General features: G+C 53.7%; 2 protein-coding genes across 2 annotated transcripts; both read left to right on the top strand.

The window, feature by feature from the left end:
- On the top strand, positions 1-9,141 carry TGME49_310730 (hypothetical protein). Its single transcript, XM_018782641.1, has 9 exons — positions 1-1,561; positions 2,322-2,490; positions 3,166-3,226; positions 3,531-3,675; positions 4,212-4,389; positions 4,670-4,785; positions 5,421-5,517; positions 6,763-7,296; positions 8,707-9,141. Exons 1-9 carry the CDS (start codon positions 1,128-1,130, stop codon positions 8,839-8,841), a joined length of 1,869 nt encoding a protein of 622 aa, XP_018635552.1. The 5' UTR covers positions 1-1,127; the 3' UTR covers positions 8,842-9,141.
- A 2,505-nt stretch (positions 9,142-11,646) lies between these two features.
- On the top strand, positions 11,647-24,584 carry TGME49_310720 (hypothetical protein). The gene is made up of 9 exons (XM_018782640.1): positions 11,647-13,672; positions 14,226-18,673; positions 19,136-19,441; positions 19,790-19,951; positions 21,085-21,146; positions 21,923-21,965; positions 22,587-22,636; positions 23,255-23,337; positions 23,775-24,584. Exons 1-9 carry the CDS (start codon positions 12,769-12,771, stop codon positions 23,840-23,842), a joined length of 6,126 nt encoding a protein of 2,041 aa, XP_018635553.1. The 5' UTR covers positions 11,647-12,768; the 3' UTR covers positions 23,843-24,584.
- The last annotated feature ends 1,376 nt before the right edge of the window (positions 24,585-25,960 follow it).

Genomic DNA, 25,960 nt, shown 5'->3' with positions numbered 1-25,960 from the left:
GCAAAACGCGTCCCGTGTGAAAGGTCGATAAACTCGAACTCGACTGAAAACCCCAGTCGCGGCGAAGTGTTTCGCCGCAGTTTCGCTCCAAACTCCCCTTCAAGTTCCTTTTTCCGTCGCAGCCATCCCCCGAGGACGTGTCTTCTGGAGTCCAACCGGAAGTCCGATGTTGTGTCTTCGTTTCAACATTCCCCGACAATTGCAAGGGTGCTCACCGTTTTCAGGCATTGGCTTTGTCATCATCGAGGACTTACAGAAAACCGGAGAAAAGTTTCCTTCTGTTCCCGCGGAACTTTTCCGCGGCAATGCAGCTGCGGCGGACGCGCGCAGTCGTTGCATTCGCGTGTGCCTTGCTGATTCCGTGGTAATGCCTCGACAAGGAGGCTCTTTTTAAATTGCATTCAATTTCTCTTTATGCGTGTCGCCGTGCTCTGTGTATGCATGCAAGTATCATCTGCTCTTTAAGTAGAAACTATGTACACCGAGGCGCCCCAGATGATGTCTTTCTCGTCTAGGGTGTGTCGCTTCGATCAAGACCCACGGCTCTCAACGTCAAGAAACGTGTAGACCATCTGATCGCACACATTGTGCGGAGAAAGACTTTAAATTGCAGTGACTGTCTCTGCCATGTCCACACAATGCTGTGCGTAGCTGTTTAACAAAGACTGCTTGCTTCCGAATCGGTTCATGAGCGAATTCCCCGGAATCGAGGAGACACAAAAATCATACTCCGCGCTTGCGCCGCGAGAGACGAGCTTCCACTTTCGAGTCCTTCCAGCTTGTCTCGCGAATGGAAAAGGAACAGCCGCCAAACCGAGCGCACAGAGAACTCTTGAGAGACGGGGTTGTCTGCGTGTTTGCTGGGCTTGTCTTCTTTTTTCGTAGCGCGAACTCCAAGCAGTGTTAGGAAAACGGTTCCCCACGCTGGCGCGCGTCGGTCGCCGCTCTCCTCTGAGTTTGTGAGGGTCGCCGGTTTCTGAAAATTGGTTTTTCAAGCGTGGAGACGGGCAGATGCCGCACATGGACAACCTCTGTTTCTGTCAACGCGGAGAAGTGCACATTTTCCTGAATCGAGTTCCGCATTCCCAGAGACGTCCTGTCTCGTTTCCGGTCTCCTTCCATACACCATGGAGACAGAGAAGCCTCCTCTTCCTTTCTCTTTAGCGAGACAGAGAGATCAGCATGCACCCGCGCTCTGTAACGAAACGGCTGCCGCGGCTGCAGCTGTAGATGCGGCTGCATCCCAGTGTGCACTGTGTTCAAAGAGGGGAGGAACCGTCCGCGAGGAGGAGGCAGGAAAGGCCTCTGCGGGTCTGCTGGTGAAGATGCTTCGACAAGCAGCAGGCAAGAGCAGCTGCGTGTGCGAGCATCTGTGCTCGAGCTACGAAGACGTGGAGAGGGCGAGCGCCTCAGCCGCGGAGCTCGTCACAGGGGCGCACGGTGCCGGTGTTCTCTCAGACGCCGAGAACGACGAGAGAACGAACTCCGCAGGACCATGGGCGCCGTGGAAGCAACAGAAACTTCTCCAAGATGCCATTCGGAGACAAATTGACGACCTTAGGTCGGACGTTTCGCAAGTGCAGAAAGCAAGTATAGGAGTCTAAAAAACAGAGAACGCGTTTGCGGTTTAAAAGGTCTTCTCCGACTCTGTGGAGTCGAGTTTCCTCACCTGTCGACACAGGTTTCAATGCCAGGCTCCACAGATCTTCTTTCCACATCCAAATGGTGCTAGCAACCCTGTAGGGGCAGAGAGAGGGGCGATTGCCTTTTTTCCGGACAACCGAACCGAGCGGAAGACGCCGGGAGTAGAGCGAGCGGGATGCTCTCTCTCCCCGAACTGCGCGTTCGTCTCTGAGCTTCTCTTTTTCCTCTTCTCGAACTGCGTTTGCACAGCTTCTTGCAACTCTTTCCATAGAGGTTCGACGACGCAAGTGCTCCGCGTCGTTCAAAAGCCTACGCGTTCGTCCGTGCCTCTCCTCGCGTGTGGTGAAGCTGCGGTTTCTCTCATACGACGAATCATTTCTATCTTGCTCAGGACTGAAAAGGAAGTACATCTGGATATACATATATAGATATATATATAGATAGATAGATATATAGATAAGTACTGTGCAAGTGCGCATCTCTCTCTGTTGTATGTGCATAGCTCTCTGCAGGTATATCCAAATCTCTGTATCGAGATATATGTATGCATGTATGTATACATATATATATATGTATACATATAAGCTCAATGTGAGAGTATGAGTGGATTTACAGTTGCATCTCTTTACATCTGTGCCCGTATGCGTCCTTTCGGACTCACTTTTTTCTGTTTGTAGGGCGTACGCGAAGGCCCTGGTGCAGTTGTCTTCGAGTTTGACAGACGCAGCAGCCGGCGCTGCAGATCTTTCCTCGCTTCGCAAGAAAGAACGAAACTCCCAACTTTTCTCTTTGGCTGCTGTAGTTACAGCGGCCTCTGCTTCCTTCTGCCCCGAAGGCGGCCCTGAGGTAAGCCTCCTCATCACTCCTCTCTCAGTTGAATTCAGAGAGAGTGATTCAGAGATGAAGTAGATGTAGTTACACAGCTGGAAGAAGGTGTTCACGTGGAGTGATTCAGATAGACAATTGGCGATTTGATAGACAGACAGATGTAGATTTGTAGAAATATATAGACACATCGATGATAGAAAGAGATCAAAAGATAGATCGCTTTCCATAGGTGGGTATGTCGTTAGATGTTCTACAGAATTAGGGCTAGAAAAAGAGCTCTTCACGCTCACGCCTTTCTGGTGTAGCTGCAGACGAACGCGTTCCTGAAGTCGAGTTGCATGAACGGCTTTTCAGCGTTTTTTCCGTGCGCTCGATTCTCAACTTCCACTGAAGGAGCGGTAAACTGCGCAGCGGGAACTTTCTGAGGTTTTTCATCGAAGTCTGGACAAGATTTGCGAATTCTCTGATTCTGGAATCATCCCGGTGACGTCGTTGCCACAGTCTCGAAGTTGCTCAGAGAAAAATGTCGACAAATTTACTGCGTCATCGAGGGACCACAGGGCGGGAGCCCTCCAGTGTCTGTACACCGCAGCCGCGCTTCCAGAACCGCATGCTGGGGCACTGGAATAATTTTCCGCTTTCCCTGATCTTTTTATTGGAGGATCCCAGGTTCGGATTGCTTCGTGTTTTTAGGCAGAGCAGCATTCGCGCAAGAGCTTTGTTCAACTACTAGAGAGAGTCGCAGACGCTCCAGGTGAGTTTTCTAAAGTTCCACTGGTCTTTTGGAGATTCGTATGCATTCGAGACAGTCCGTTGCTCCTCAGCGCCTGACTCTCTTGCGTGTGCTCTTTAGCTCTTTGCAAGCGCAGTTCAGAAACATGAAGGAGTCTCGAAGTATCTGCTCCAGTGTGTCAGGCTCACCTAGAGATAGACCCTTTCGTAGTATTTCTGTGTTTTTCACGTGAGAAATGGAGGCTCTCGTGTGCCTTTTGTTTCCTGTCGAAGAGCATGTTCTTTTCGACGTACGTTTTTCCATTGAAACGTGGACTCTCTGGCAGGCGACTCTGCACAAGACGTCGCGTCTTGCAGAGCACGAAGCGAAGCAGCTGCTCTTTCTCTCGAGGACAGTTTCCAGTCGTTGCGGGATGGTTTGGAGAACATCCAGACGCATGCAGAGAGGCGCGCCAGCTTCGTCATTCGGTGGTAAGGCTGCGCAGCACTCGAAGTCTTCAGCGCGGTGACCAGGGAAGCAAAAGAGAATTGATTTCGCTTTCAGAGAGACTAAGTCTGAGTCAGGAGTTCACGTCTCCACTGTCCTTTCGACGAATCTCGTCAGCCATTCTGTAGCCAGCTCGATGGAGAACGCGGGTGCTCAATTGTCTTCCCCCTGCATGCAGTTCCTGTTGCTGGTGGGAGGCTCGGAGAAGGCAGCTGACACAGGTCTGCGAAGAGGCGTCGTCTGTTTTGCGTGTAGTCTGCGTCTGCACCTGGGAAGCCACGAGGAGAAATCGTTTTCTCAGTCGTAACGTGATTAGAAACGGAGACAAACTGTCTGCGTTGCTTTGGAGGGGTCCCTCTGCAACATCCGCGCCTCGGAACTGCAAACAGAGACGCTGAAGGACATAGGATTCCCAGTCTTCGACTCCAGTTACGAGACCTGAAACGGCGGTCGACTGGACTTCTTTGTGGATGCTGCCTGTCTTCTGTCGGGATGGTTTTCCTCTGTCTCCTTTTGACAGGGCACAGTTGTTCGTCGACAGCGTTGCTGAAGTGACGAAAACCTTGGAAGAAGCTGCTCCTCTCGTAGCTCGCGGAGCTGCTTGGGAGAAAGACCTCGATGCTCAGCTGGAGAAAATAGAGGAAGAGAAACGCGCGCTCGAGCTTCAGCTCAAACAGGCGGGACGATATGCAGACCAAGTGAGGAAACAGCGCGTTCGAAACGCGGTCACAAACTTGTGTCCTCTTGCGCACATAGAGACGGGGAGCCAAAACGCCTACATGCATGCATGCATGCACGCGTACGCACATACGCGCATGAAACGCTCATGTATATATATATATATATATATATTTATATGTGTGTGTTTATATGTCGCATCTCTATGTGTGGGTGTATGCAAGCTGTTTGTGGTGAAGAGGGCAAGATCTGTCTGAAGGAAGGCGGATTTCGTTGAGGTTGTGTCGGATCTGTTTGCAGGTGGAGAGTCGCTTAAATGAGAAGAGACATCAGTTTCTGATGGCTATTGAAGACTGGACGACAGAACGTCTTGACCAGCTGACCAAGGAAGAACGCACGCAGCGCCTGAATCTGCGGTACGTACACCTCTGTGAAGAAGAACTGTGGCGTTGGTTCTGGGTGAGGCAGGCAGCTGCCTTCTTCGCCGCTTAGGAATGCTGAAGTCTTTCAGGGCAGGCTCTTCCCTCAGTTCGAGTTTGAGACTCTTCTCTGGTAAATAAAAATCAAGAGTTGAAGGATTCGGGAAAACTCGGCAAATGCGCAGACTCAAGAGCGAAAGTCCGGGGTCTGTTCGGAGGTTCACTGAGGGCAGCGCAGCTTCCAGGCCAAGCCGGAGCAGGTCGCTGGAAGACTCCGCGCGGAAAAGCAGCTCTTCTCTGCGATTCTCTCCGCAAGGGTGCATGTGGAGACGAGAAGAAGAGAACAAGGGGGACGGTGGGAAGGAGAAAAAGGACGCAGAGAAAGAAGATATAGCAAAGAAAGGACAGAGGAGGCGAGGCCAAGAACAGAAAAAAAGTCCTGAGAGAAGAATCGAAGAGAAGGAAACGGACTGCACCTTGCGTTCTTTCAAAGGTTTTTTCCTTTCTCTCTGCATCGTCCGGTCTCCCTCTCGTGCTCTCTGTTTCTGACATGAGGACGGGTCTGTTCTCTCTTGTACTGCAGCACCATGGAGTGTCGTCTGATTTGGTCGCATGCACTTTGAATCTCGCAGGATCGACGCTCTCGAGAGACAGGTGCGAGGTCTCGCTGCGTTTTCCCCGCTCTTCATCGTAGAACGTACCTCTAAATATGTCACGCTTCAGTACAAAGTAAGGCCTTGCAATCTGCTCGTTTGTTCGCGTCTCCGGCGAGGACTCGAGGTCTGTTTCACAGATATCCACGAAGGTCAAGTTCTCGTAAACCTCGAAGTGATCATCGCACAGTGCCCGGGGTCTTCTCGAGCGAGAGCCTTGCAAAAAAAAACGGCTGTGCCGGAGAGGCCAGGGCTCCTCAGAGTCGCTGGCTACCTCGCGAAGGAAAAAAGACGAAGAGATGCGGCAGCGAAATTTGATGCGCCGCCCTCAAAAATGCTTCTGAGCTGCCCTCTCTCTCTCTCGGTTCTTCGCAACAGCTTCTGAACGCGCAGAGTCCGTTGCTCTGCCTCGGGCACTGAAACTTGCCGAAAAGTCGAGTGTTGTTTCACTTCACTCAACGCACCGATCTTTGGTTTGATGTTCGCTGTCAACCGGTTCAAAGTAAACGCGGCTGTTTTTTCTCCTCCTCTTCGGACTTGTGCCGTCGCGTTCTGAAGCTGAAGCAGGTCTCGCAGGCAGGTCTGTTCTCCCGTTGAAGCGGGTGTCTCTGGTTGTTTGCCCGCTTCTAGTTTTAAACACTGGGTCTACAAGACGCAGAGACACTGTACCAGCAGTGTAGTGCATGTAGGTGCTGTTGCGGCACTACAGGCTGGTCACCTGCTGAGACGTCTCCCCTCTGAAAGGTTTGAACTTCTCGTAGATCGAAAGCGAAAGAAATTCCTTGCACTCTCGACGTCCAGTGCCTCCTCGGTCTACCTGCCCTGAGCTGCTCAAGCTTATTTAGATTCGTTTACGCAGAATTTCGAAAAGAGGATCGTCTCAGAACTCGTTCGCAGAGACCGACTGAACACCTGTACAGTGCTTCTCTCGAAACCGGTTCAAGTTTCCGAGGAATTCGTTTGAAGAAGTTTCCCATTGCGGATTCGATTATCCGACAACTCTTCAGTTAACACCTGAAAGCAACTTTCCTGTGTGCACTGGGCTGCGGTCCGGGGTCGGTGGAAAAGCGCTGCGTTTTTCAAAGAGGCGTCTCCCTTCGCAGATCGTGGGTGAGGCGCCACGAAGCATGTCGCTGTTTTCGACAAAGGAGGAGTCGGTGCCTCTCGAGCTCCGCGAAGTCGCAGCCGCGGTCTGTTCGACTCGAGTGAAAAGAAGGGAAGGAGCTGCGCGAGGGCAGGCTGCCGTCTCCGGCGTGGGGAGAGGCTGTGGTTTCCAGGAAAGCAGTTCACCTTTTCGGCGTCTTCTGTGTGGCGCGTGCAGCCCCTCGGGAGTCAAACGGACTACGAGATTTCTATCGAAGGCCTCGAGCTTTCTCTGGAGGCGCAGCAGCCGCACGCGTACAAGATTTCGTCCTTCTTCAGCGTACGAGTGACCCCTCAACTCGCTTGGCTGGAGACGCGTCTGGACACAGCGATTCGCGAGTACCTTTCAGCTGCTTGCAAAGTAGCTCGGAGCGAGTGTTTTCTGGGGACGAAGGCGCGCCAAGCGGCAGGCGAAGGCCTCTCCTCATCGGACCTGCAGTGCGACAGAAGATCCGCGAGAGACCCCAGCTCTTCCCGGACCGTGTACGACTTCTCGCCGTACAATGTGCAGCAGCAGGAGCTGCTGCATTTCGCCGCGACACTCGGAATCTCTGGGAAGCAAAAGAAGCGGACGCGGGAGGAGGCGGAGGGAAGCCAAAGTCGGTTTTCAGCTCGAGGAACGTCCAGCGAGAAAAGAGAGAACTGCGTCCAGGAAGAGAGAAGGACAGCCGTAAAGATCTTCTCCGAACACATTGCTGCCATCTTACTGAAAGTAAGGACCTTTGCGAAAAAAGTGAAAACAGAGAATTCTTGCTCGACGCAGCGTGAAGCAGGTGGAGGCGTCATTTTTCGTCTCCTGGATGCATATGTCAAGACTGCACGCGGTGACTGGGTTGACACTCGAGATCTTGTTCAACGACAGAGCGCGTCTTCCACAAGTTCGTCTGTGGTTTTCCCAGTTCCGTCTTCGAGGTATTGTCTGTCCGTGCCACTGGACGATTTGCGTTCGATCGCTGATTTCTTGATTTTTTCTCTCGGCCTTGAAACGCCCGTACACTCATGCTGAGGAGACTCAGACAGGATCGAGAGCGGTCTACAAAGAAATGGTGCGTATCTCGTTAGGAAGCTCGGCAAGTGGGTGGTGTTTCCTCGTTTCAACGTGAACGCGGACTGTCTTTTCAGAGGGTCGCGAATACAAATGGCGGTCGCGCTAGAAAGCGTTCTCAGCATGACCTCTGGATTCTGGCGAGGTTTTCTTCTGCGTTGTCGTTCTTCGTCCACGATTCACTGTTTTAGCGCGCGCCTTTCCGAGTGGCGTCCATGGAGTTCTGTTGTGGCGAGAAGCTTTTCAGAGAAGCCGCATCCAGCCTCTAAGACTCTTCAACCGGGTCCGACTGGAGTGACAGTCGACTTCAACTTTTATCACGCTTTCCGAGTCCTGTTCTTTCGTGAGTCTGGTTTGTGTCTTGCCAATGTGAACCTTGCGTTTCCGTGAGACATCCGGAGCCCAGCTTGAGGGGTGATCATCCAGTCGAGGCGCGCTGGTCGCTTCCCTTGTATCGGTCGCTTCCCTTGTGTCGGTCGCTTCCCTTGTATCGGTCGCTTCCCTTGTCTCGGTCGCTTCCCTTGTCTCGGTCGCTCCCCTTGTATCGGTCGTTCCCTCGCTGTGGGGTCAGAATCTGCACGGCGGAGACGAGCAAAGAAAACTCTGAGACGCCGTTGACAAAACTCCTCACACGGAGGCCGAAAACAGAGGGCGACCTGGCGAAGTAGACTTTCTTGGTTTTTCTGAAATTCTCCGTTTTCTCGGCGTGAGAGCTGCTTGCGTTTTCGGTGTTTTCTGGGCTACCGGGGAGAACGGTGAGGGTGTCTCAGGGTGAGAAAAGGAGAACAGTGCCAGAACGGAGGAAACTGAACGCGCCTGCAAGTCGCAAGTGTAATTCTTCGGGCGCGTGTGCTTCACAAAGACTCTCTGGATCACGATTTTTCGAAAGACCGGTGAAAGACAAGGTGTGTCTGGATTCCCCGACTCACAAAGAGAGTGAGGGTTCCGGAAACCTCGCGATGGCCCGATACTTGAACTCCCCCCAGGTTCTTCGGGCGTCCAGGCAGCTGCACCACACTTAAAACATCAACACAAGCCTCCCTGTCTTGTTTCTTCTCTTTCTGGTGCTTTCTGCAGACCTTGACTACAGCCTTCGCCGCAAATCGTGGAGAAAACAGGCCGAGGAAATATCCACCGTACAACTTTGTCCGGAACGCATGCACAGAAGGCGGCGAGGTGGGGAGTCGTCCGGAACTTGTTACGAGTTCGTGAACAGAAGATGAGGAAACGGGGAATTTCGGGGTGCGGCACTTTGGCGCAACTGGCGAGAGGTCGCGTCAGTTCCGGGGGAAAAAACTGTCGAGCTCTCCACTTGAGACGAAGAAGTTGCCTTGTCTACCGCCTCACTCCCGTCCTGAGAGCACACCATACACATCGGCCCCCTTCTGCCCGTGGTGCATCGACTACAGCGCGAAACCGTCTTTTGTCGGGCGGAAAGCAGCTGCGTGAACCACACAAACATAAATATGCATGCATTTTCGTAAATGCACAGTATATGCATCCATAAACTGATATATATATATATATATATATATATTCATGCATACATAGAAGCGTTTCGTTCTTTGGATGCGATGTCTTTCCTTTCTCAAAACTCGGTGAAGCGCTGTGTTCTCCACACAATTCCATGGAAGGTCTTGTCAAGCTCGACGCTGTTCTATGGCGAAGAAAAACTCAGTTGAGAATGTTTTTCGGATGGGGAGAAGGGAAAGGTCTTTCAGTCTGTATCTCAAGCTGGCGGGACTTTCTGAGAACCCCTACCAGTTGCAAGAAGAAATCTCGTTCTCACGGTGAACACACACATCTCCGGAGTAATCAGTTGATGAAGGCGTATTCAGACGCGAGTAGGATCGATGTCGTCATAGTGGGGGGAGGAGGAGGCGGGGAGGTCCCCACCTCTGAGACATAAACGTTTCAGCAGCAGTGCTCAGAAGGAACACCCGAATTTCACGACAGTAGCTTCCTCGTGCGTTCTAAGTTATTCCAGAGCAGTTTACCTGTGGAGAAAACCGCGTTTTTTCACTTTTTCCTCTCGTAGACACATGCAGAGACAATCACGTAGCTTCACGCGCATTTGTATCGACAGAAAAGAGGGGAAAAGATACTTGCGGAGGTCGCATTGGCCATCGGGACTCTCGTACATATTTGCAGAGGGGAAAAGAAAGAAAACTTATTCTCAACAGCCACTGACGCGTATTTGTTTTCTTGGCAGTCGATCCGAAAGGATTTCTCCGTCTTGCTCGCACGAATTCATCTTCCAGAGCCTGGATACTTGGTGCAAGGACGACCGCGAGCGTGTGAATCACTCACCTATCACAACAACCTGCTGTTGATACAGCTGATTTCAGTCAACCGTCAAAGTGCGTGTTTTCCGGTTTCACAATTTTCTTCTCCAACCACACCCGAGGGAGATCTGGTGCATGGCTTACGTGAATGACTGAAACGAGCAGGAAGTATGAAACCTATGAGTGCTACTTTAGGTGCCGAACTCTTCATTGGTTTGGGGCCTCCGTGTCGAACCACAATCCTACACGAACAGGAGACCTACGCGTTGCCCTTGGTTTCGTTCTTCCACTTACCGTTGCCGATACAACAGGTAGCACGAAGTGCAACAGCCCATGTCTTTGATGGTTATTTTGCAAGAGGGGAAACCCCGCAAGGTCGTTCATCGAAGGCATTCCCGTCAAAGTCAGCTGATCGATTTACTTATCACAGCTGCCATGATCACTCCTCACCTCCACTGTTTTGACCATGGCCCTCTGTCTCTCTAAATGCATCGTTATCTATCTATATCCATGTTTGCTTCTGTATATCTCTATTTACTGCTGTGTATGCATCTGTTCGTATCTATTTATGGCATATCTGCATCTGTCTCTACCATTTCATCTCATACGTGTATCTTTATCTGTCTGTATCCGTGTCTGCTTCTCTGTATGTCGCCTCACGGCATGCGTGCATCTGTACCTATCTCTGTCATACCTGCGTCTGTGGCTATTTCTATCATCTCTGGATCGTTGCCTGTGTGTATCCACCTCTATGCTCCGAGGAAGTGCACTCTGAAGACCTCCTCGCCGAAACATCGACTATCAAAGAAACAGAGCAATGCGAGGTTAAATGAGGAATACCATGCGTCCGTATTCAGTGATTGGTGACTGTGTTCGCGAGTTGCAGTGTGCAGGAATTCCAAGGAGGCTGTTGACGCACGCGCCATCCTCGAATCGCGGCCTGCTGCTACTTCTCTCACTCGATGTCGAACTCTCGAAAATGCACACTAGTGTTGAAAGTCCTTTGCATGCACTGTTTCCAATGAGTTTCCTTTGCAAGCAGCCACTGAACCCGACGGGAGTTTTCGTCTTTGCCGCCGATTCCATCGCTCTCTCTTTCGTTTTCTGCTTCAATTGTTTCTCTGAGGGAAAGCGTCTTGCCGTTTGTGCCTCAAAGCAAGAACACGAAGAAACGCGTTCTTTTCCCGCGACCGTACCACTTGTATCAACAGCTTGCCTTTCCACGCTTCGTACGTATAGATAGTTCTCGGTTGACCTTTACCACCGGTTGTTCGGGTATGACTTTTGTTACGAGAAATTTACTCAGGCACGACTTTCGAATGGTTCTTCCTTACATTACTGCCAAGAAAACGGTAGAGATGTGGTTGCCTTTGCGCGGACTGCGTTGCGAGGTGCCTATGGAGCTTCTTTCTTTTAGAGGCTTTCTTGTCCGGTTTGTGCGTAATTAACTCCTACAACTCTAGCAATGACTGCAGCGTTCCAAGAAACAAGAACAAACGGTAGGACATCGAAATCCAGCACTTTCAGCAAGGAAAAGGTTTTCTTGCCGCGAGCACCTGTGGACGCGGTGTTGAGGTGCTGTTCTGCGTGCATGTTCCCTCGTTGTTCGTGCATGCACGTCATTCTCCTCGAAGGAGGGCAAACTGCGTCGTTTTCTTTTCCTTTGCGCAAGTCGCTTTTGCAGTTAGTTCCGTACCCTTCTCTTACAAAGCTTTACCGAGTTTTTCTCCCGTGTGGATGCCAGAATGGGTCGTGTGTAAACCCGGCAGTGCCGGGTGTCCGGAAGCTTGTGCAAGTCGCGTGTCAGAGATTCTGCAAGACTTCGGGAACGAACTGCACAAAATGACTCTTTTCCAGAAGAGAGCAGTGGCTGGAAAAGCGTAAGGGCGAACAGGAGACGAGAAACGCGGGGTTTGTGCGCCAGAACCTTGCACATGCGTTCGCGAATTTAGTCGAAAGGCCCGTGGCCGCGAACCCTAAACGGCGTTTACCACGGGCTATCGGCATTTTTCCGGTTTTCCAGTCAGGGCTTCCACTCGAATGAATGGGGGGAGCGAAGTCTGTCTACAAAACAAATGACTGCGCCTTCTTCATCGGGCTGTCGCGTGCCCTCTATGTGTGTGTGTACTGCCGCTTGCGTTGTTGTCGGCTTTCGAGGAGCATCTGGAAAAAAAGCTCAGTCCTTTGGCCTTTTGCGTCGTAGAAAAAAGTGACTTTCCGTTGACTTTCTCGAAAGCACGTGGATTGTCTGGCGTCGAGACACTGCGTTTTCCATAAAAGAGTGACAGGGCGCCTTAACCGCTCTCTAGACTTCCCAGAAGTCTCACCCCTCGGGTGCCTGTCCGCCGCGTTTCTTTGCCCGTCTCCTCACAAGCAGCTCGAGATCGTCGACGTTTGTTTTTTTCCCCCAACCGACTCCAGCCTCTGTAATTTATTTCTTCAACGGTTCTGAAGTCGCAACGGTTAGCTGGTTCTGCAGGGATCTGCGCGCCCCAGCATTTTCTCCGCGGACGGGCGCTCGTGGTCTGCCCTTGTTTTCCTTTCTCTCTTCACTTCAGTAGCTCCTCGTGGTGCGAGCCTTCCATTGTCAAAGTTCCGTGTTTCCCATCTCAAAATCGCGTTTCGAACCTGCATCGGCATCGCGGGCGCGGCGTACTTTGCCGTTGCTTCGTTTCGTATCCAAGGCCTGCCCGTCGGCGCCGTGCGTCTCAGTGGAAAGCGAAGCGGGATCTCACTTTGAATTTTCGACTTCGACGACCGTGCGAACAGCCTGTTTCGCTCGGGGTGTCACGCTACGTCTCTTGCCGTCCGCCTTCCTGTCGCGGCTGCGAGACTTTCGGCGTCGCTGTCGAGAATGACGAGTGGTTGGAGCGCAGATTTCCTGCAGGGCGCATCTGGTGCCTGGAAGCAGCAGCATCTGCAGCAGCACGAGCAGCTCGCAGAGCGCCTCGCGTTTCTCCGACAGAAAGAAGCCCAGCTGGAGGCTGAGCTTCAGCGCGTTTCTGCTGCCGCGCTCCGCGAACCTCACGCATCTTCTCTTCTGCCCCCACACGGAGGAGAGTTTCGTTTTTCAGCGGAGGAAGTCCGTACGTCTCTTCCTGCCTCCCCGCGAGGCGTTCCCCTCCCTGGTGTCTCTACATTCCAGGAGGGTGGGCTATGTCCAGCGGCGTTCCCGCGCTCCGCGGCCGCGACCCAGGCTTCAAAGGAACTGGCTTCCCCCGCAGGTCCGCAGGTCTCCGCAACTTGCGCTCTCCTCAGTTCTCGATCTGAAGCTGAGTTGGAGATGCGCGGTCTCTCGAGTCACCGAATCTTCGCAGAGCCGCCGTCTCGAAGACCTACGACGCTCACCGCGGCCGCGCCAGACGGAGACCGAGCAGACGCAGGAGACAGGACCGAGAGACCGGAGAGAAGAGACAGAGGAGAGGGAGGAGAGAGGAAGGTGTGCTTTGCAGAGAAGCCGCGAGGTGGAGAGGAGATAAACAGAGAGGCCTCAAGCCTCATCTGTGCAGAGGGCGGGGGGGGTTTGGAGGACGAAGGCGGCGGAGGTGGTCGACTGCAACTGCTGGAACAACGACGCATGCAGTTGCTTCAAGAAAAAGCGACAGTCAAGGAAATGCAGCAGCAGTACGGACAGCTGCTCGAGGAACTTCAGCAGCAACAACAACAGAGACAACAGCAACTGCTGTTCCAGCTTCAGCCTCCCGAAGGCCTTCACTGCGGACCCGCCGGCAAACAGGCGCTACGCCAGTTCTTCGAACGTGAGTCTTTATCTCTGGTCTTGCCCGAAGGTTTCTGCGAAGAGCGACGTCTCGTCGAAAACCACCCGTTCACTTAAACGCGCCTCATGATCCCAACAAACACCGCTGAATACAAGCATGTACAAATATATGTATGTATTATAAGTAAAAATACAACGAGATATAATTGTAAATGCCGGTGTATATCCGTCTGTGTATACAGAGCACCGTGGCGGCTGTCAGTATCTCAGATAAGGAACTCTGTGCGTTTTTCGTCTTTTTTTTGCATCTTGGTGTGCCTTTTCACTGGGTTGCATGTTTGTCGTTCCTTGTCGGTCTCCTGTTGATTGTAATCAAGCGAGAGGAACTGCTTCGAGCCTCTTTTCATCGCAGTTGCGCGTGATTTGAGGCCGTTCTTGGCACACCCTTGACGCCTCGTCCACGCGTAAAGCAGGACAGGAGGCGCTCGTGGGTGTTTCTCGAGAACGGGCCGCGGGTGAATCACAGAGTCACGAAAACGGGGTTGTCTCACTTGCGCCCTTGCGTACTTTTCATGCGTGTCGATTCTTCACAGAGGCGTACATGCTGAGCAGGCCGTCGTGCGCGTCGACGGTCCAGTCGTCTTCGTCGAGCGATCCCCGTCTGTCGAGTTCTCCTTGTCCGGCAAAGGCGGCGTTTTCTTCTTTCTCTGCTCCCAATGACCTCCCGTCGACGTTGTCGAGTCCAGCGTCTTTGTTTCCTAGCGCAGCTGCCGTGACTCTCCCTCCTACGAGTTCTTCGACGCATCCAGTGGCCTTCCTCCCAACGTCTTCGTCTCCTGTCGCCCCGCACTCTGCATGGTCTTCTGGAGGAGACTGTTCTCGAGGTTCGCCTCCGCTTCTCTCCAACGTCTCTCCGGCCCTGGTCGTGTGTCGCCGCTGGCAGGCGACGCAGGGATTGGGAGACTCGCGGGCGGCGGCACTCGTCTCGCTGCTGAGGGCGATGGGCGTGAAGCGAAACGCGACCTACCGGGGCGTCTTCGAGACGGCGTTGAGACCGAAGCTGATTCTGCGCGCGCTCAAGCTCCGGAGCGTGCTGCGTCGCTTCTTCGGAGACACCCGACGCGGCGCATGCGCGAAACTCGCGGGCGACAGTCCCGACCGCGAAGGCGTCGACCTCGCCCGGCTCAAGGCCCGCGTCGTCCCCCACCTCGGACCTCATGGAGAGACAGTCTGGAGCGACTGGCTCTCCGAAGAAGGAGCCGAGAAGAACGCAGCAGAGGCGGCGAAGAGGTTTGGCGCGCAGGCGCCCGGGTCGGAGGCTCGCGCGGCTCAGGGCTCTGCTGGCCAAGGCTGCGAGGAGCAGAAAGCCTTGTTTGCCGAGGAAGAAGAGACGGGAGGCGAGAGGCGCCTCGGCGGAGGTCTGCCGCAACCGCCGACGGACGGCGAGCGCACAGACCACGAGGCTCTACGCGCGATCGACTTGCTGTACAGAGCAGTGAACCGACTCGCACCGATGTTTCAGGTCCGCCCTCTCCAGCCGATTCTCGCCGCGATGGTCGACGCGCTTCAGCCGCTGCCGCTGCCGCCCGCAGTGCTCAAACTCCTTCTCGACGACACACCGGCAGCTCGCGACTTCTACAAGATTGCTCACACGCAAACGAAGCACTTGATTTGGCTTCAGCAACCCTGGAAATTCTTCGCAGAGGTGTCAGACGAACTCGACGCATGCGTCGCCATTCTGAACGCGACCTCGGGGGTCTCCGCCCGCGACCCCAAAGGGCCGCTGTCTCTCTCTGCGCCTGCGTGTTCGAAGGAGCTGGGGGGAGAGAAGAGCTCGGGGCGCCTTGTGCCCGGCCTTGGCAGACAAGAAGGCTCTTCTCGAGGACTGGATAGTTCTTTTTCCGGAATCGAGGAGACGGTTATCGAGGGTGCGTCTCCCGGCGAGCTTCTCGAGAAGCACATTCAGAGACTTTTGGATCTGGTGGACGGGAACCCTGCGATCTACAGTCTTCTCATGTTGTTCCTTCGACTCAAGTTCATTCTGTCGCTTCTCCCGCCGCGCGAATACGTGATTGACTTGCGAACGAAAGCTGGGAAGAACGCGCAACTCGCGGGCCCTGCACTCCTTCCTTCTGGAGGCGAGAAAGGCTGGGGAGGCGCAGCCGGCGGACACTATATTCCGATCGTTCGCATGGCTGACGGCGCGGAGGCGGCGTCGGGGTTTCCTCGACGTTGTGTGGCGCCTCGAGTTTCTTCTCCGGAGAAGAAGCTCGAGGCGCCGCTTGTTAAGTCGCTTGCTGGAACTTCCAAGTCGCAGTCGCGCTCTGGCCTTCCTCAGTCGCCAGGGCCGGCCGAAGTGAGTGCGAACAGCGACCCGGATTCGGGTGTATGTACACCGGCGGACGACGGCGACAACAAGGACAAACAGGCCGCGTCGAGCCTGCTTCTCCCCGAGCGCGAGGGAGGCGTCGACGGCTTCAGCCAAGGCGACGAATGTGCACCGGACGGAGGCGGGCAGAAGGGATCGAACGGAGACAGACAAGAGAGAGAGCAGCGCGGAGAAAGAGATCAAGGAGGCTCACGGGGAAGCCGAGGAGCCGCACTGGAACTTGGGCCGGGCAAAGAAAGAAGCTGCGATTCGAAAGACTCTGGAGGAAGGAAGTCGTGCGTTTCTCGCGCTCGGCTCGCGGCGCGGCTGTGGCCGCAGGCGGAGTGTCAGTGGAGTCATCTGCGGTGTTTGCTGGCTGTGGGGTACCGCGACAGATTCCACTGCGACGACGCAGAGATGCGGAGCGTGGACGCGTCCTGGGCTTTGGTTACTCTTGTGGCAGAAGTGATTAAAACGGGAACGAATTCGCGGGAGAGTCTCCGGCGGCGCGACGACCTCTTGAAACCGGCGAAGACTGTCTCGACTCCGACAGCAGAGACTGCTGAGAAGGGTCTGCACATCAAGTCGAGCAACGACTTGCTCGATGTCTGCCTCATCTGCATGCATCCGCTCTTCCTCCAAGCGGTCGCCGAGGCGCTGGCCTTCGCTTTCTACCGGCCAGACTTCCACCCTTTGATCTTTCGAAGTCAGGAACGGATCTGGCGAGCCTTCGCCGTCCTGGGTCTGTCGGCGCCCTACGTCGGGCTCACGAAGTTCATCCTCGAGTCGCGACCCTCCGGTCAAACGAACTCTCAGGCGTCGAACGCCTTTCAACTGCAGAGCAGTTCTGCAGTCCATCCCACAGCCCCGCTGTCTCCGTCGGCGAGTGTGGGTGCACCCGCTCTTCCCCTCTCTCTGGATCCTGCGGTTTCGCTGGAAGCCGCGCCTGCTGCTGCAACGCCTGCGTCGTCTGCGCGCTCGCATGAAGAGCCTTCGCCGTGTGTCTCGTCTTCCCATCCCTCCCCTGCTGGGCGTCGAGAATCGTTCAGCCTGGAGACTTTGAGAACTCTGGGGCCTTCAAGGGAGACAAGTTCAACTCAGATGTCTTTGCGGCAGGGGGTCCACGTTTCAGGTGAAGATGGGGAGGATGTTCGTGAGAGAAAACTTGCGGGTCCGGACGAGGTGGCGAGTGCACAGAACTCCTCGGACGTTGGACCTGCTGCATCCCTGCCGTCTTCGCTGTCACTCCGAGCGGCGGCGGCTCCCGGAGGAGACGCGTTCACCTCTGCCGGGACGCTCGGGAGCAATTTTCCAGGCTTTCCAGGACCTTCTTTTCAAAGCGCGCCGCCCTCGACTACCTCCCCGTCTCTTCCGCCCGAGCGCGAAGGCTCCGTCGGCTTCCCGCCGTGTCCGCCCTCCCCAGGTGTACGCGCACTCGGACCGCCTGGGCCAGGGAGTTGTCGACTCCAGAAGCGAGACTTGGGCAGTGTGGAAGCTGATCGGCTTCCAGGTGGAAAGGCGCCTGACGATCCTCGTCAGAAGCGTCGAAAGGCGGGAGGCGGCCTGGACATTCCTCTCTCGAAGCTGGTGGCGTACGCGGCAGGAAGTTCCTCGACTTTCTCTGGATCTCTGGGGGTGCCGCCGACCGAGTGTGTGTCTCCGCGTCCACCCGTAAAGACAGGTTTGTTTTGGCGCTCTTTGGAGGACTTGACGAGCACCCAGTCGTTTCTCTCCGCCTACCTCCCGCGCTTCCACAGCGCCCTGTACACGCAGAGCACGCAGCGTCTGCAGGCCTTCTTCGACCTCGCCCGCGCCGCAGCCACTGCGAGTTCGGAAGAGCGAAACTGTTCGCTGGCCGAGGCAGTCGCAGCAGCTGCACTCGCGGGCAGCGAGTGCGACTTGCTCTCTGCCTCAGCGAGTTGGAGCGCCGAAGACAACGCGCTCAAGCTGCGCGCCGTTCCTTCCAAACCGGCTGCGCTCCTGGAGACGCTGCCTTGCGAGTCGGGGACGGCGGGCGCGCCAGACAGTCAACGAGCTGCAGCGATTGTCGGCGGCTTGAAGACTCCCCAGGGTGCCCTTCTGAAGGATCGACTTCGAGAGCTTGCTCGAGAGGCGGCGGGTGCGTGGTTGCCTGGACTGGGTGCGCCGGACCTGCCCCGCGGAGGCCATGCGTCGACAGAAGAAGAGGGTCTCCAGGACGCGCATATCCCTCTCGACTGTCTCTCCGCGACCATTGCGGCGCTCACGCTCCCGCATCCCGGCGAGAGTGGCCTGGCGGCCGCAACGCAAGGCTCGCGTCCGGACTCTGGGCGCTGCAAGGAGGAAGACAGCGAGAACACCGGAGAGCCGCAGCCTCTCGCAGCGGGTGTCTCTCCACCTGCGCACCCTGTAGAGAATGTGCCAGTGGGAGAAAAGGCCTCTGAGACTGCAGACGCGCTCCTGGCGAACCTGCTAGGGAAGCCTCTCCCGCCAGTTGCCGCGAGTCCGCGAGAAGGCCAGACCCGCCTCAGTCTCCCTCCTCTGGCCAAGGGGGCAGCAGTCGCGACAGCCGGGACCGGAGGCGTGGTGGCATTTTGCGCGAGATTTCGCGCGGCTGTGCAGAACTGCGGGGACGAAGGTGTCTGTCGAAGACTCCTCGTTGCAGGGCGAACAGAAATTGTGCTGGCCAGGCTGGTGAGTTGCGGAGACGGGAGAGTTTTTTATGGCGGAAAACAGGGGGACTCGAACGCGTCAGTGGCTTCCGAGAAGAGCCACACATCTCAGGTGTCAGTCCGAACCTTTTCGCTGCACTCACTCTGTTTCGCCTGACCTAAGGGACGTCCAGCGGGACTCAGAAGCCTGTGTTTTGGGGGGGGAAATGGGTTTCAAAGGCGAGGGCAGAGTCGGGGACAAAGACGCCTTTTCTGCGACTTTTTGGCTAGCCAAGCGCCGAGCCGCAGCAGGTGTATGGACAGTAGAGGGCCTTTCTTTCTATCGCTCCGCGGGAGTGTATCGACCTGTTGGAAGCTTCACCGAGCAACCTTGAAGTCGCCGCGACGAGTGCCAAGCGACGGCCGAGAGTCTCCTTCTTTTTTGTGGCTTCACCTTCTTTCTGGAAACGTCTTGTCTCTGTGGGCATGTTCTGTGTGTGTGTAGGTTCTCACGTGTCTTCTGCCACTCACCTCCAAGTCCGAAGCTTTTCGCGCTCTCCAGCACAGCATTCTCCGCCGCGTCGCGTCCCAGGCTCAGACGCTGCTTCTTCTCTCGTCGGAGAAGACAGGCAGGGAGTCGGAGGGAGCCGCTGAGAACAGCGAGGAGACAGAGTCACATGCAAGTCGAGACTCCAAAGCACCTGAGAAGAAAGTTTCGCGGGGTCGTCTCCTTTCTCTCGCAGAAGTCGACTGGCTCTTCCTCATGACCCTGCGAACTTTCGTTCGCCTGGCGTCTCTGCCGCACGACGGAGTGAGCTGCAGTCACGGCTTGTCAAAAAGTCTGGCGAGCGAAAGGGGGACTGGCGGAGTGCAGGGGCCAGTTTCTCTTTCTTTTCTCTCTTTTCTCTTTCTTTTCTCTCTTTCTCTTCCTCTCTCTTTCTGTGTCTTCAAGGAGGGAAAAGCGTTGCGTTTGCTTTTGAAAGACGCCCGTTGTGCTCTGGAAGAAGCGCAGGGGGTACAGACACCCCCGTCGGAAGTTCGGCTTCTCCAGCGGTTGCTGAGATCACGGAGTCCTGCGTTTGAAGCGTGAAACGTAGACGTCTGAGGAGGAGCTCTGGAGTTCGGCCGTTCGCTTTTCTTCTGCTGCTTTTGTGCACAGGATGATGTCCCAGGGAGTCCGCTCGACAGAGAAGGAGGATCTGCAGAGAGCATGCCTCCCGGATTTTTCTGGCCGAATGTCTTGGTGGAGTTGACGAAGCTGTTGAGTCTCCTCGCGGAACGCCATCCTCTCTTTCTGCAGTTCACCGTCGACCTCCTCAAGGTAAGCGAGACTCAGATGCGATGCAAACAGAGAGAACAAGCGACAACTCAGTCAAACTCCAGGTGTGGTCGACGCTGCAAGGCGAAACAACGGAAGTCAATCGCGCCATGCTGTCCTACGAGTTAGTGGGATAAAAGAGAGAAAAAAAGAGAACGCGGCTGCCCATCCTGGGCGCTCTGCATGAAAACAAAGCAAAGTTGCCAAGATTTGTGGCTACTGTGAAAGTGAGACTGCAGGTGCTTTTGTCGCTCTCTGGTAGGTAGTGCAGCAGGGGGCGACGGCATGCTTCAGCCGTGTGTCTGCAGTTTTCGTCTCTCCCTGAGACAGGCTTTGTGCCGCGTCGGAAGCCACAAACTCAGTGGAAGCCAACAAGCAGATATATATATATATATATATATGTATATATGTATATATGTATATGTATATGTGTATATATATGTAATAAATATAGATGGACGCACGTACATAGATAAACACACTTGTATACAATGAATGCAAACACTTTTTCTCATATTTCTGTATATATGTGAGAAGGTGAACTGAACTTGCGTTGATGAAGTAGAGCGGTGGCTGTGTATTCGTGTCATTTAGTAGATGTTGTTTTACAGCTTTCATCAATATTTACTTCGATATTTACTTGGTTGATTAAGTTTCAAATTTCAGAATTTGACTCTTTCTGGAAACAGTGCCAGACCTCAAGAAGCAAGAAAAAGGCGAGTAGCGCAACGGTAGATCACACTTTTACTGGAGGGCCGTGATACAGGTTTTTCGTGAATTATAACTCTTTATTTTTACGCATGTGAGCGCTAGCTCCCAGGAAGTGGATTGCCGTCGAGTCCACGTCGGACCCGATTTCCCACATCGGAGTGGCGCATGCGTTTTTGAATTTGTCCGAGAAATGCGCGAGCAGAGGTCCAGCAATGCCTGAGAAGAAAAAGTTTTCCGAGTCGAGAGCGGGGACCTCTCCGTTCAGAGTTAGCGCGCTCTCCAGCTCTTGTTCAAGGGAGGTCGCACATTCGCGCAAATGACTCTGTCTTCTTTTGCCCCATTTAATTCGTCTCTGCGGGTGCACCTTCGTTGTTTCTGCCAAAGACTCTTCGTTTTTTCATTCGACCTCCCCGCTCTGCATGCAGGTGCCGGCAGTTGTGCGCGCCGTTGGCGCACGGGCCTCCAATCTCCTGATGCATGCATGGAAGTGAGTGCGTACGAAAAATGTTCTTTGGTCAACTCCGAGACACATTTCATCGGAGGGGATGGAAACAGAAAGCAGAGTTGAGGCGAGCGTTTGTCGCGCGACGTTGTGGGGGAACAGCGGAAGCGAAGACGCAACTGTAGAGCATTCTGTGTGTTATTCGGGTGAAGTGTACAGACGCTGTGTTTCTTGGAAGTCCTTTTTGCTACTCCTCTGAATCTCTGATATGAGGTCCAGTCGCAAAACCTTTCGCCATCAGGAAATCCACTTTTCTAGAGTGCATCTTCCGTTGTGGTGATAACATTTTTAAATGGTTTCGTCTCTAGAATCCTCCGTCTTCTACGTCTATTTTCTTGTTACAAGATGAACAAGGCGGCCTGTCGTCACACTCGAAGCGTAGTCGCATGCATGGCGAGGCTTTCAGCAAAAAAAACGGAGACGGCGGGATGCATGTTTTAGCCGACCAGGTCTGACTCGACAGCGAACTCTGGGTCGTCGGCAGATCAGAGTTTCTGGGTTTTCCCGTGAGAGTTCACTGTGTCATTTGTGTGAAGAATGAAACAGAGAAATCCGCTTCTGTCGAGTCCTGAGTAGGAGGGGAGTGATGAGGAATAGCTCCCGCTACTCCCGATGAACTCCAGTTCTGCCACCCCAAGCAAGGACAAATGGAATTAGAGGAAAATGCGATCTCCTGAAGACCAGTCTCATTCCAATTCAACAACTGCATCAAGTGCTCTGGGATGGACATCTCCTTCTCTGTGGCTTGTCGTGGCATGCAGGCAGGGGAAGCAACATTTCAGCAAGCGACCTAGGAGCGCTGAAGTGAGTTCGCGGATTTCTAAAAGTGATCCTTCGTTTTATCGCAGTGCCTCCACGCCCGCAGCGTTGCCTCTTAACAGTGGCGGAACAAGCATTGCCGGCGTTGTTTTACTCGATAAGGATCTCTATTTTTAAGAATGTTTCACAAGTTAAACATGATTTTAGAGCAGATGTTGTCAGCGTTGCAGACTTACATGGATTGGTTTTCGAGGAAGGACGAGTCTCTTGACGTGTTCGCAGAAAAAAGAGTTTCCGTGCAAGCAGGCAACTACGGAGCGCTGTCGCCTAAGGCACATGAAACTTGAGATGCATTCCTAGATCCCTATAAACGAAAGACGCCAGAGTATTAGATCGGGTAAAAGACAGTGTGAAACCGAATCCGAAATGACCAAATCACCTAATACAGGGTAGAACTGAAAGATATCCGTGAGTCGTGGATCTGTCAGGAACCGCTGAGAGTGCAAAGTCATGGTTCTGTGGTCGGAACTGTCTCTCGTAGAATGGTCGCTAAGCCCCAGCTGAAGTCTCTCCACGGCGATAAGACAGTGTGGCAGATGTACGGTGGAATTCGCTGTTTCTGATGTTGAAAAAAGGTTTGTGGAGTGTCTCGTTGTTCGCCTTCAGAGCCTCATGTTCGCTAAGAGTTTCGGAGAAGCCATGCGCCTTTCTCGAGTGTAAGCCGAGTGCGGTGGACAAGACAAATAGCTGTATCTCCATTGTCTGACGCGAAAAACTGCCGAGTCACAGTTCCCAATCACAGGTTTCGATACGCATGAGCGTCTGTCTAGGACTTCCTCAGAAGGTGGGGCAACAGATGTAGAAGCAAGTGACGGCAGTGGCCGTTTTTGGTTTCGGTTTCAGAAAGTGGACTTCGATGGTTGTGTGCCGTTGACTGTATCCACTTGGGTATGACGGCTGGAGTTCTCTTGAGTACACTGTTCTTTTCGTGAAGGGTGTTTCTGTTCGCACTGGCGTTGCTCCGATGCGGGTGCTTTCGTTGATAACATGCTAGAGTGACTTGCAAGAAAAAAACTCATGGTGGAGTAGAGTACGCGCACTTTCACTTAGCGACCGTGTGCCACACTTTATGGTTGGTGTCCATCTCGTGGCGCATAGTAAAAAACGCAGTCGCTTGAAAAGATGTATAGGGATGGAAAAAAGAGTCTCTGCCTCTCCCACGAAGGGAGCCTGGTGGAATTAAGACATCTCTCGCAGTCTACGGACAGTCCTTGATTTGTGTCGTTTCTGCACTTCTTGCCAAGTGTCGTTTTTCCATTTTCTGCTCCGTGCAGGGACATATCTCCGGCTGAGCTTGCTGAGCTCACAGGCCTGCCAGGAGTCGACCTTCCGCCTAGCCACATGGCGGCGTCGACGGGTGCGGTGCCTAAAGGACCTTTTCGGATTGGAGAGTGAAGGTGTTTGAAGTGCATGCGCCAAGCGAAGGGATGGGAAAGGAAGCACGTTTTCGGAGCTCGAACACGGCATCTTGTGTTTCGCTGTTTTGTAGACACAGAGCAAGTCTCGCGGCGGTTCCAACGGTTCAATCTGTGACTTGGGCTATGTTGTTTTTCGCATTCTCTCGATCAGCACGTCAGCCAGTCCAGACTGCAGACCAGAAACCAGATCGCCGGAAAAAAAGCTCTCTCTTTGTGGAGTTTTTGTCTTTCTCAACAAAGAAAGAGCTCCGCGTTTCCTCAGCCGCTCTTGGAGAGTGTCTCGGCGCACTGGGACGCCTCAGCAGATCCGTCGGGTGTATGTACACCTGGGGTTCTTAGATCTCATGTCTGCAGAGCCTGTTGTTTTTGATTGCAGACTCCGCACCGCCGGTCGAGCTTCTCCAAACCTGGCCAGAAGCACGGTCAACAGAGAGCGGAGTTTAACTGCAGCTGCGCCACCCACGTTTCTCAGTTCGGTGACTCCAGTTAAGCGCCGCGATACCACGAGCAGGCGTTCCGAAGTTCGTCGCATGCACTCAGGTCACGGGTTGGTGGCGACTCGAGAGGCTGATGGGTTGTGAGCAGAAATCCGTCGGGTCCTGTGGGGTAGCAGAGTTGAGGCAAGTGAGGAGAAGGGAAGTTGCAAAGAAAAGGGATGTTTAGCAGGGAAGTTCGCGTTTCCCGTCGCGGTGCCGGGTTTATTTGGGTTAAGAAACATGGATTCTACTCGAAATGCGCTGTCTCGACCTAGGCACTTGTTCTGCGGCACCGCTTCCCTGGCGCGCCTCATTCGTGCAGGCCATAGGGAAGAGAGGCAAATAAGGCGTTTCAAGTTCAAGGTTTTACGCGTTCCGTTATCAGGCGAGTGGCGCACTCTCGACTGCCGCGAGGAAAATGGACATCTGCATGCGTTCGCCTTTCGCAAGTGCGTCGGACGCACAGCGTTGCTCCCATGTTCGCGGTGGCGGCACAGGCAGGTACCTGCCTGTGGATGGCCAAGTCCGATCCGCGGAACAGGCGTTTTTGTGGCTGTGTAGCTGGTTGCTTCAGAGAGTTTTGAGCACAGATCGCCGCATGGTCGCTCCTGCGATGACTCAGTATTCGGTGACTGCACCGGCTTTCCACTGAGGAATGAACCTCTCTGTGCCATAGACGTGGAGTCTGTTTCAGCGCCAACTGCCAAGCGTAGTCAAAACGAAGCGGACACGGTAGAATCCCCGGGAACTTGACAAGCATTACTAGGCTGGTAAAGGAGAAAAGACACCACGAGTTCAGATTGACTGGGAACAAACGACAGCGGATGCATGTGCTCTTGTCCACACGCTCATCTGACGCATGCGTGCTGCAGGAGGGAATGCGCAACTGCGGACGATCGCGCACAGACTCGAAATTGCCGTCGTCTTCCCTGGAGCTTCTCGAATCGCTTTCCAGGTTTGCCGGGGAATCTCATCACACTACCCGGCAGCGAGACTCAGTTCGGAACGATGCTCACTTATACGCAGGATATGGTAACTTATTTTACCAATCTGCATTGGTGGTTCGATAGTTGCCTCCCCCAGAACTGTCGCAATGTGCTATTTCCTAGTAGCACTTGTGAAGTCGTTGAGCACGCAGTGAGCTCAATAGGTACAGGGAACTTGACAGGAACAAGATGGGCTACTGGTTTAAATCAAGAAGGAACGACGAGAAGAGAAGTGTGTTTCAAAGAAAGGGGTTCTTTAGCCGAGAAATTGTCCGCCTCACCCACAAGGTTACGTGTCCTATCGACAACCGAGGGAACTGTTCAGAAACGGAAACGGTTGTAGCATGCAGCACCCAAATTTATATCCTGCTCCTGCTTTTTGAAGTAGAATTTAAACGCTGAAACAGCAAGCGTGCGCAATGGGGGCATGAATGTGACGACCACGAGTAGACAGCAAGTTGCAGAGGGAACGAAGCGTCGAAGAAAGTTTTCAGTCGCACCGTTGTGTCCTTTTCCGCATGGACAGGCATTAGCGGAGTTGGCAGAACCTACTGTTGTCCTCACAAGAGTGCGGAACGCCAGTGCACAGAGTGTAGTTCATCTGGAATACACGTAGCCGAGGAAAAGCATAAACTGCCATTGTTCAGTAAATTATCTTGTGACGAAGGCATGCTTGTGTCGGGCAGTTAGAAAACACACATTCAGTAGACCGTACATACGAAGATGTACGGGGTCTTCTGAAGAACGTATTTTTGCATGAAACACTTTCCCATGCGACTCTGCAGAGAGATGCATTTTTTGCCATCAGTTCATGTAGCGGTGAGAAGGGGAAAGACTAACGTGTTCTGTTGCGGTCTCAAGAAGTGAAATTCTAGGTAAACAGATAAAATATCGCTTCATACATTTTCAGGCTTATCGATTGGACGTTGCCGTGTCGTAAAGCTTCAGATCCTGCTTGAAACGCAGTCAACAAACTTGTCACACGAAAGAGGCAATAAAGAAATTAGGGATATCGATCCAGGAAACGTCGGCCTCATAGCAGTCAGGCGCACTGCAACGCGTTTTTTTAACCTGATCGTGTACTGTATGTACTGAAGCAT

The sequence above is a fragment of the Toxoplasma gondii genome, chromosome XI (genome assembly GCF_000006565.2).
Source record: "Toxoplasma gondii ME49 chromosome XI, whole genome shotgun sequence".
Classification (NCBI taxonomy): Eukaryota; Apicomplexa; class Conoidasida; order Eucoccidiorida; family Sarcocystidae; genus Toxoplasma; species Toxoplasma gondii.
This window is presented reverse-complemented; position numbering and strand designations above follow the sequence as displayed.